Source organism: Dermacentor andersoni, chromosome 9 (genome assembly GCF_023375885.2).
Source record: "Dermacentor andersoni chromosome 9, qqDerAnde1_hic_scaffold, whole genome shotgun sequence".
NCBI classification, from domain to species: domain Eukaryota; kingdom Metazoa; phylum Arthropoda; class Arachnida; order Ixodida; family Ixodidae; genus Dermacentor; species Dermacentor andersoni.
The window spans coordinates 59975875-59986090 of NC_092822.1; the positions used below are offsets into that span (position 1 = coordinate 59975875).

The following is a 10216-nucleotide window of genomic DNA, read 5'->3' on the forward strand; positions in this document are numbered from 1 at the left end:
CCATATGTCTCTTTCAGAGTGCGAGACTGAATCATCTGTAAATTCCCTTGTTTTACTTGGAGCACGTTTGTTGGAGCCGGGTGTCGTTGTTGTTTGCATTTCTCTTCTTAGAAGACGCTATTGTTTAGGTAGGTGTAGTTGCATTTGGACAACGGAGACTCAATTGGGCAGGAAAAATGGAACCGCAAAGGGAAAAGCACACACCAATCTTGGACAAGCTTTGGTAAGTCCTCTCGTCGAAACATTGGCACAGGAAGTAGTTTGTCTGATATTTATGTTCTCCTATATGACTTACTTAGAGATTTCAAGGAAGAATTGCTCAAAATAAAGGAACAAATCCGTCATGCAGAACATTTTTCTACGATAATAATCACCCTAGTATATCATACATGTTGACAACACAACTACGTTCTCGCGAAGATATTCATATTTCTGAAATGGTTCGAGTACCCATCAAAGACCAACTAGCGTATACGTGTCAACAATGACATACCAGAAGGGGAGAAAACGCAGTCATGTGGGTTGATGTGCAAACAGTCACGTTTCCTGACCGATTCGTTGTTACGCCGGTGGTAGACCACTCTTTACCTGAAATAAAAGCACATTTTCAGGATTTCGAAATCGAAACTTTGGCTAGATACAGCAGTCGTTACAATCGGATGTGTCATGAAGAGCCAGCGGCTAATTACCTAGACATGTGCCGCGACTTTCTCATGCGACTAATGCGTGTGGCTTCTCCAGTCTTCCTATAATTCAGGTAGTCATGCTGTGCTATTTGCCACCGGCGATGTCGTGTTTTCTTATAGGATTTAGAAATGGAAATCAAATGCTACAGTGCTTGATGCACTTATTAAGCACGACAAAATGTAACTCGATACTCACGGTGTCTATCCCAGAAAGCACAGACGCATCATTCGGCCTTATAAGTCGGATACGGGTAGATCAAGGGATCGGTGAGATTTTCAATCTTGCCGTTACCAATCTTGGCTGACAGCACGACTTGCCCTGCGAATGCGAGAAGAGGATGGCGCTGTGAAGGCAAGATCAGCACTGTCGGCAGGGGTCAGGGATCTCCTCAAGTAATTGTAGTACGATCTGGCGTTATCCACAAAGCACGGGCTCCGTCACTACATCAATTATTCAAACACTCCCTATGTTGCGTTTGCCCGCCTTCTGGCTCATGAGCGATGCAGCGTATAATATTGGGATGTTGTTTTTAATGCTGAGTTATGTATACAAGTTTCAAGCTTGGTACACCAGTTGAAGGTAATTTTGCAATTTCTGACAAACACTTACAACGAAAAGGGCTTGAAAAGAATAATGCGCAGCTTAAAGTCCTCGGGATCTAGATTTTAGGCCTCCAATTTGATGAAACAAATGCTATTCCAATTGCTTATTTGTTACAACGGTTAAAGAGAATATTCACAGAAAATCGTCACATAAACTGCGTGGGCGTGGGTCCGTATGCGTTTGTGTGTGTGCGTGTTTGTGTCACGTGTGTCTTGAACATGTAATACCAGTGATAAAGTTGAACGATACACCGGCCTATCACGAAAGCCTGAATGGTGGGGCAGAACATGACGCACGCGAAGGTTCTGCAGAGGTGATGTTGCTGATGAACGTGACATTACTGCACATTACACAACCAGAGACTGTACTCATAGTAATCTAGACAAAAGTGGCTCGTATGGTACAGCATATGAATTCTAACACGTTGCCACCCATTCACCTGTGCTGACCAGGGACGCAGGACTATAGCGAGCTGGCCGGAAGAACTTGTCGTTTCGGTACGAGATGAACGCGATGCGTGGTCCCTTCTCCACTTCATGGATGGGTCGGTAGGCCTCGCCAGCGGCTAGGAAAGAGCTGTTGATGGCCATAGACAGCGCCTCGAACGGGATGGTGATCACGATGTTCTGCGCCGCAGCCAGAAAACGAAGAGTGTACCGTTACCATTAGGCTGAAATTAGTACAGGCTGTAATATCCCACGGCCACCGCACTTTATTGCCAGGCTTCACTAAAGTTTCACACATGCAAGTTTCATGAAGCCTTCGAAGTTAAATTAGAAGTGCAACATTCACTTTAAACGACCACTTCTAAACCGTCTTCCCTTCACTCTTCATGGACATTTGTAACGGCGAGCTAAAAGGGAAGAACTTTGTGAATGACAAGAAAGAAGAGCTACGAGGAGACAGGAAGTATAGCGCATTGCTGCTTTTAAATATGACTCCTTACACGAAATCAAAACGTTTTTGAGGGCGGTGTCAAAGTATAACGTTATGTTGTTTGCATCGTATCCAACAATACTCGTACATTATATTTTGCTGGGGCTTCCTAGCTCTTTTTTTTTATTCTGCAAAGGCTTACGTATTTTAGCATGACACTACCGTTTTATCGTCAACGTTGCCGACACTTCCTGCCGTCGAGTGTCAGTGCACAGTTCGGAGAAAGTGGAATCGGTGACGGTACCGGCATAAGGTAACGCTATATGCTAAACTAAACTAATGGCTAGGGCACGTTCTACAGTTTCTAAGCCAAACCATGCACTATTCCGCGTGGCACCGCAAACCCCGGCAATGGCGCACTTCTGCTCACACTCACGTTTCCGCCATCCTGCTCGTCCCCGTCGCCGGCGAAGCCTTCGTGCAGGTAGTGGTCACCGTTGGAGCGCAGCGAGAAGCTGAGGAAACCTTGGTCCTGAGAGAGCAGCTTGGGCGACCAGGCGACAGCCTTGACAACCAGGTTCTCGTTCCCGATGATGAGCGCGCCGGGTCCCAGCACCACCTCCGAGGTGAACCGCTCCACCACGGTAACCAGCCTGCACGTGACACCTTAGCTTGTTACCTACAGCACCACCGCTTGCTGGGACTCCGTCCCCCAGTCAGAGCTACCGGAGAATTTGAAGCGACATTGCGCCTGTTCGACTTGCGCCGCCGCTAGTGACGAAGAGAGAGAGAGAGAGAGAGAAAGCAAAGAGAGAAAAGGTAGAGAGGTTAACCAGACGAGCAACCGGTATGCTACCCTACACTGGGGGAAGGGAAAGGGGGAACAGAAAGAGGAAAGCGAGATAGAGGGACGAAGATAGTGACGCAGTTCAGAATTCTCCTTGAGCGGAGGCTTAGAACAACGCCAGGTTGGTTTAGCACACAGCATGCATAAAGCTACGAGCCGCCGAGGCTCGTAGCTTTGTCACTGTCATCAACGCAGATCGCTCTCAAGATACGGCCGCGCGACTGCGCGCAGCCGCCCATGCGCAGTTGCAGCCGGAGTAGAACGCCGGCCCCCCTCCCTCCCCTCGTCCCGGTGTCTCGCATCGTTGGGTCCCTCACGCGCAAGACGGCGCGCTTCCTCTTCGCATTCGTCTCTTTCGCACAAGCAAGATTGAGCCGCGATCATCGGCTCCCCTCGCACGCTTTCACTGGCACATAAAACTTAGGGTGCGCGGCAACGGTGTTATCGCCCGTGTACTTTTTAGACAGAACCTGACGGCGACGCCGATGGCAAAAATCCGCTTGGAGCGTCCATATAATTGCTATCGCAATAAACGCTAAGCCTATATCCCATAACAAATTTGCCAAAGGCTGGTTGAACGAAACCTCTTAAAAGCGCTGCTCCGCCGCATGCATCACTCGGCACGCACGAGCTGCAGACGACGATTGCTGCGGTTAATAAGCAAATAAGCCCACAATGGCTTGCCCAACTTTTTTTTTTTTTTTTTGAAGTAAGCTCATTACAATGTTGACTGAGCCATGTCCACTCACTGCTCGTGAAAGCGCTGGTTCGGCGCTTGCATCACTCCTACTACAAGTGCTGCTATTTACGCAATGAATGAATGGACGCACGTTAGTCCATAACAATGTTGGTCAACCTGGTCTCATCACTTATTTATAGTGCTGGTTCGCCGCATACTTTAACCCCAACACACATACTGACGCCAATTTACGCAACGAATAAACGGATACGCGACGAATGGCCTGGCCGAATAAATGAAGAAAAGAAAGAAAGGTCAGCCTTTTAAGGCTGGCACAGCGAGGACCAAGCACTTCTCTTGAAAGCGCTGATTTGCCGTATACGTCATTCCCAATATGTTTGCCATGGTATACGTGATGTACGAACGGATACGCGCAGATTGACGGCCCAGCCTGGTCGAATCAAGTCTCTCGATAGAGCTGGTTCGGGGAATACGTCACTCCCCATCCATGTGGTGACGCTGATTTGCACGATGAATAAACTAACACGCGCGCAGTGGCTAGCCCGAAAAGAGAAACAAGGGTAACCTTAAGGCCCTTATATCTTGGCTCAGCCACGTTGAATCCCATTCGCCCGAAAGCATTGGGTCGGCGCATAGGTCACTTCCCATGCACGTGCTGACGCCAATTCACGCGATCAATAAACTGAAACGCGCAGATTGGTTTCCCGAAAAAGAAATAAACAACAGAAACGGCAAGCTTTTAATTCCTTCCAATGTTTGCCCAGCTTGGTCCAATCCCTTCCCTCGATAGCGCTGGTTCGGCGTATACGTCACTCCGTATGCACGTGTTGACGCCTATCTACACGATTAGTAAATGGATACGCGCTTATTGGCTTACCCTAGTAAAGAAACAAGTGTAAGTCTAGAGCTCTGTCCAGTAGTGGCACAGTCAGGTCCAATAATTTCTCGTGGCGCTCCTTTTGTGCATACGTCACTCACCATGCACGTGTTGATGCCCACTTACATGCCGATTGCCTTGCCTGAATAAGCAAAAAAAAAAAAAAATACACGCTAAGTAATAGATCAACTCAATTTTGGCTGGTAAGTCCGATCTCATCTCTCGAATGCGCTGGTTCGGCGCACTCATTCCTGCGAATGCACCTGCTGCGGTCAATTTGCACGATGAATGAACAATTACGCACAGGCGGGCTTGTGCGAAAAATGAAAACGAAAAGAAAAGCAGAGCAAAGGTAAGCTTATAGTTAATTGATTGTTGTTTGAGCCAGGTACAATCACTTCTCTCAAAAGGCTTTGTTTCCCCGCATACATCACTCCCCGCGGACGCGCTGACGCCGCTTTATACGACGAATAAACAGATGCGCACAGATTGGCTTGCCAAAAAAACACAGACACATTAAGCCTATACAGCCCTTGTTGGTCTAGCTGGTACAATTACTTCTCTCGAAAGAGCTTTTCCAGTGTGTTCACCATACCCCAGACAGGCGCTGACGCCGATTTACGCGATGAATAAACAGATACCCGCAGATTGGCTTGTCAGCGAAAGTGAAAAATTGCTGAGAAGCTGAGAAGAATGTTGGCCCTGCCAACAACAAAACCAGGCTCAAAGGGAGGGGAGATAGGCCTAGGCCTTCTATTTCTTAAGGTCCGTGGTGCCGTGGCGCCGACTATCTTATGCGATGTCACGCGGAGATGAAATGAATTCGCATTTACTCGCGATGGTTCCGATTCGTGGCTGACACGACAGGCGTCCATTGGAAGCAATAATAGGGTTGCTGCGCTGATTCTTGTGAAGTTTAAGCGGACGGTATTATCGTGTGCAGCGATGACAATGTTGAAGAACTGAAAGCGGCCCGACTTGGAAACTATTTATGTCCATTCCTTGGGTTCCTCATAAAGCACGCGGACGTAGGACACAACACGACGACAGAAGCGCGAAATAGAGAGCAAGCGGCGCTCCTTTCATCTAGCGCTTTCCTTCGTACGTGGGTTTGATAGAGGGTGCGCCGATCTGAAAGGGCGCGGCAGTTCACTGGCGACCAGTCAGACGGGACCTGTGGAACAACGTTGTAAGGTTCCTCCAAACCACAATACCATAGGCGCACCTGCTGTCTTCCAGAACGTGAATGCAAGGAGCGAGGCGCACTGCGCTATTGAGTGACCGCGGGATCGTGACGGGTCGCACCCGGGGTGCACCGATCGTGGGAGCACAAGAGCGGGACCTGCATATGCAGGTTGGGTGGCTGTCAAGCCAAGCGGTGAGTGAGCCCGCTCGTTAGCGGGGCGGGACGACGTTTCCCGTCTCTTCCGGCATGCCATCGTCCGTGTCCGGGGACTGGCGCTCATTGTGTAGTCGAACAGTGTTGGCGCACGCTTTTGACGGTTTGTGCGTGTATATGCATGTACGTGGGGCTTTTGTACGTGAAAAATGGTGGGCGGGCGGCTAAGCATGTGACGCCAACCAGCAGAAGTATACAAACCCCTGGGTCTCAGAAGAAAATTCGCACTTTCGCCCGAAAGGCGAAGCGCCGACTGCGGTAGCAAATTAGTGGATAGCTGTGCGAAATAAGGATAGTAGCTTTAGTGCCTGTATAAACTTCTAAACATTCGCATACTAACTCAATTAACAATGATAGAAGAGAGAGAGAGAGAATGAAGGGGAAAGGCAGGGAGGTTAACCAGATATGAGAATGTGTAAGCTAGACTGAATGAGGACGTAGGAATAAACAGACACACCGATACAGCGCTGTCTTTGTGTGGCTGCGTCATTCTGCGTCCTTATTCAGTCGCGCTTACATATTCTATCATGGATTTAAACCACCTAGGACGCAAACGTGTTTTAAATAAATTACTCAGCCCGGTGTCACGCGCGCACTGGTAAACATGAACATATCTCGCTCGATGAGCGCCGAACTCATTGTCAAAATTCTGGAGTGAGGATTCGCGGCAGCAAGCGAATTGACCTTCATGGATCTGTCGCTTACGTTTCGCATACGAAACTACCGCACTGCGTAGTGCCGATAGTTTCGCATACGAAACTACCGGCACTACGCGCACTCTGCAAACAAGATCCTACTCGACGAGAGACCGAGGAAGCAGCAGCGGCCACCAAGGCCGGTAGGCACGCGCAGCAGCTAAGCCCAGTGTGGGTGAGAGAAAGAGAGAGAGATACGGACTGCGCGCCGGCTTTCGTGAGTGAAGGTGACGTGGCGTCGCGGCGATGCCCTCTCCCCTCATGCAATACCTGGAGGGCTATTTCGGCAGCAGGCGTCCCCTTTCATCGGCTCTGTTCCGTTGAGACACACTCATGACGTGGCGTCGCAGACAATGGGAATTCGCCTGCCGTTTCCCTGTTGCAGACGATAGGCGCCGTCTTTTTCGCTGAATGGGCCATTTAACGCTGTCGCATGTATAAGCAGTGCCCAATAGTATCGCACACGATACACACTGCCTGGTTGCCGGATATGCGCCGGAAGACTTACTTTCACGTGCGCACTAAAAACAAAAACAATACTACGCTTCACACACTACTGATGACAACGTTCAGACTAAAAAAAAAAAAAGAGCCGCATACCAGATTATATACAGCGAGTAAACGCGAACACACAGCTAGGTTCGCTTTGTAGGCGCGCTCATCAGTGTGCCCGCTCTTTTCATTTATGCCAGATGACACGGTATTAAGCTTGTAGGTTACGAAAGACTCGCTGGCTTCGCGATCGTGATGAGATTGAAAGCCCGTGATTCAAGAATAGTCGCCTTCTGTTTCTCAAAGGAATGCCTCGGTTAAGCGAACATATCTAGATAAACAAAAGGTTAGGAAGTGTGCTAGAGTGCGACCTGGTTATTGAAGCGAATTCTGAACGACGCCTCCGTTTGGCCGATATATTGCTTTCTGCAGACGGGCCGGCACTCGAGAATACATATTATGTTGTCGCTATCATGATTGAATTAGCTGTGAATGTTTTAAAGGTGCAATCAGAAAATGTGCTAGTGACGTGCTGTGTCTATTACATATGAGCACAAACCTTGCAACGTGCTTTGTTACAAGGAACACAGTCATATGTTTGGCGATCCCTTCCTTTCAACGATGTTTACATGTCGCGGAGATTCTTAGACCGTCGACACACAACACGAGGTGGTTCAGGGCAAATGTTGGCGAGATGCTGACTTTGGGCCAATATTGTGCTGAAGTTTCAATATAGTGAAACTGTTTGGTGCAGATTCCGAGTATCTAAATACAAGGTCAGTCCGGGCATGCAGTTGCTCCTGAGAATGTCGGCTCTGTGCAATTGATCAGCTCCGTTTATGACATAATCAATTAGACTTGTTGGGTACTTTCTGTTGCCAAGGCCATCTTTCATTTGTTCGCATTTAGGCACGAAATGCGTTTCATCAAAACATAATCGTTTGAAACTGTGAGCCGTATGGTGGGAAATCCCTGTTTTGCAATGCCGGACACGGCGACTCTGAAAATGTAGAAACGGGTTTTTATCAGCAGGTTTGCGGAACAGTTTTCTCAGGAATTCCCTTGAGATCACGCAACTGTGGCGCCCAGAAAGTTTACAGAAGATGGTGAGTAGTTGTGAGAAAACTTTATTAAAGGATGAAAATGATTAAATGCTTCTATAAACTTTAAAAGGCTCGTTTCACCACGCGTCCAAGTAATGAAAATTATAGTGTGTACATCGAGCATAGGGGGCATGCTTAAACAATATTTTATGTATTATTTATTGTGTTTACGTGACATATATTAACTTGCACTGAGCTATCGCTGTTTTACACTGTCATACGTCGCTGTTGCTGTTGTCAGTAGCGCGATTACTATGATGTATGACATGGTGGTCGCGAAATCCTGTACTTTTTGCTTGACAAGGTGGTCTACCAGCGGAAACTTCTTAAATATGCTCTGCAGTACCAACGTACGTCGTAGCTCTTATATATAATATAGACACACACACACACACACACATAGGGTGTCCCAACAATCATGCACCGAGATTTAAAAATCTACGCATGCCACGTGGCTGGACAGAGCGAAGGCAATGTTTGCCATTGCTTGGAGATACTCAGATTATTTTTTCATTCCGCCTAATTACATAATTAGAATTAATTAGATATACAACTTTTCAAATGTTATAAGCAGATGAAAATTGTCAATGAGAAATTTATAGAGCGACATTAAAACTCCCGATACGATTTTCTATTGCTCAATACGTGCTACATAAAAGTGTTTATTCGAGCTTGGCTGGCTGGCTGCTCGAGGCACATTACACTTCATTAAAATACTATGCCCTATGCCTTAATCAAGATGTTTCCCACATCGAAACATATGAGCCAAGTCCGGAACTCGTAGCTGCCACCACAGAACGAAACTTACTGCAGTGCTGAAAATCACCAGGCTTCGCTATTTATTATATGTATACGGCTGACAGCCCGCAACTTCCAGCCATATTTCCTTAGTCGCAATATTAACCACTCACTCCAAAATACAGAGGCTTCTGCCTCATCATTTTTGGTGCTTTCGGCGTTTCCAAAGACTACTTTCCAACATCTACAACCACTTCTAGACGCCTCTCTAGTTAGAAAAGCGAATTCTCAGCCTTGCTTGCATTAACTACGATTGAAGTGAACTACAGCACGTGTATTCTCCCTCGTGTTTGCGCAGAACCCCCGCCTAACACATGTGAAGACGGCAAGGCATGATTCACAATCCGGCACATATTCGAACAAGTCTGCAAATAGTGTGAACTTTGGTGGAATGAGGGTTGCCGAAAGGGTGTCTCGTTACGGTTCCACCATATCTTCAAAAAAGTCGGTGGAATAGCCCGACGTAAGTGGAAGAAAAACCAAGAAATGCTTTGGACGTATCTGTAATAAAAGTTCACGCGTACTTTCGACATATCTTTAAAGGCTTAGATTTATTATACCTGTGTCACATGAGGCACTTTCGGTGACGATCACGCCTGATAGAGATTGAATGTCTCGATCTCGATGGCCTCTTTTATGGAAGCTGTGGAAGGGATCCAAAAGCGATCGAGAAATCTAATACCGATAGAGCTCGATTACGATAGAAATGCCCGTGTGACACCGGTGTAAGTCGCTACTCAAGCAAGCTCAGCTTGTTGTCAACATTGGAAAGAAATGCGAAAGCATGCGTAATTCCGTCAGGGCACGAAAAGTAACCGTCCAACTTTGAAAGTGGTGTCATTGATTACACACACGTTTGACGAATCGAATAAATCGTGGGACGGTGCGCATAGGAAGTGCTAAAGAAAAGGTAGTCAGCCAATCGGCACTCATCTCGCTCTATAACAGAACTCTGCGCATACAACAATGCATCCTCGTCCTGAAATTTAGGATGCAAAAACAGGACAAACAGTCCAAACCCGCAACGCTTTCGGTAGGCAATCCGCAGAGCGAGACAGCGAGGTTCTTCATTGGCGCTTTTTATTCATTGATTTATTTTTCGAGTAGTCCACGCAAGAACTGCGCTTATGAGGAGCAAA

General features: G+C 47.4%; 1 protein-coding gene across 1 annotated transcript; it reads right to left on the minus strand.

Moving 5' to 3' along the window:
* Nucleotides 1-902: 902 nt before the first annotated feature.
* LOC126528549 (uncharacterized) lies at nt 903-3794 on the minus strand. The gene is made up of 4 exons (XM_050176414.2): nt 3763-3794; nt 2603-2819; nt 1730-1916; nt 903-1005 (listed from the first exon to the last, which is right to left on the minus strand). The coding sequence occupies exons 1-4, from the start codon at nt 3792-3794 to the stop codon at nt 911-913; spliced, it is 531 nt and encodes a 176-aa protein (XP_050032371.1). The 3' UTR covers nt 903-910.
* Nucleotides 3795-10216: the final 6422 nt, after the last annotated feature.

Excerpts from the sequence above, each read along its gene's own strand:
- LOC126528549 (XM_050176414.2), bottom strand. The coding sequence starts at position 3,794 with ATGCAAGCGCCGAACCAGCGCTTTCACGAGCA. Across the intron at positions 1,917-2,602 it reads ACGAGCAGGATGGCGGAAAC|AACATCGTGATCACCATCCC; the intron begins GTGAGTGTGAGC and ends GCTGCGGCGCAG. Across the intron at positions 1,006-1,729 it reads TGCGTCCCTGGTCAGCACAG|GGCAAGTCGTGCTGTCAGCC; the intron begins GTGAATGGGTGG and ends TCGCATTCGCAG.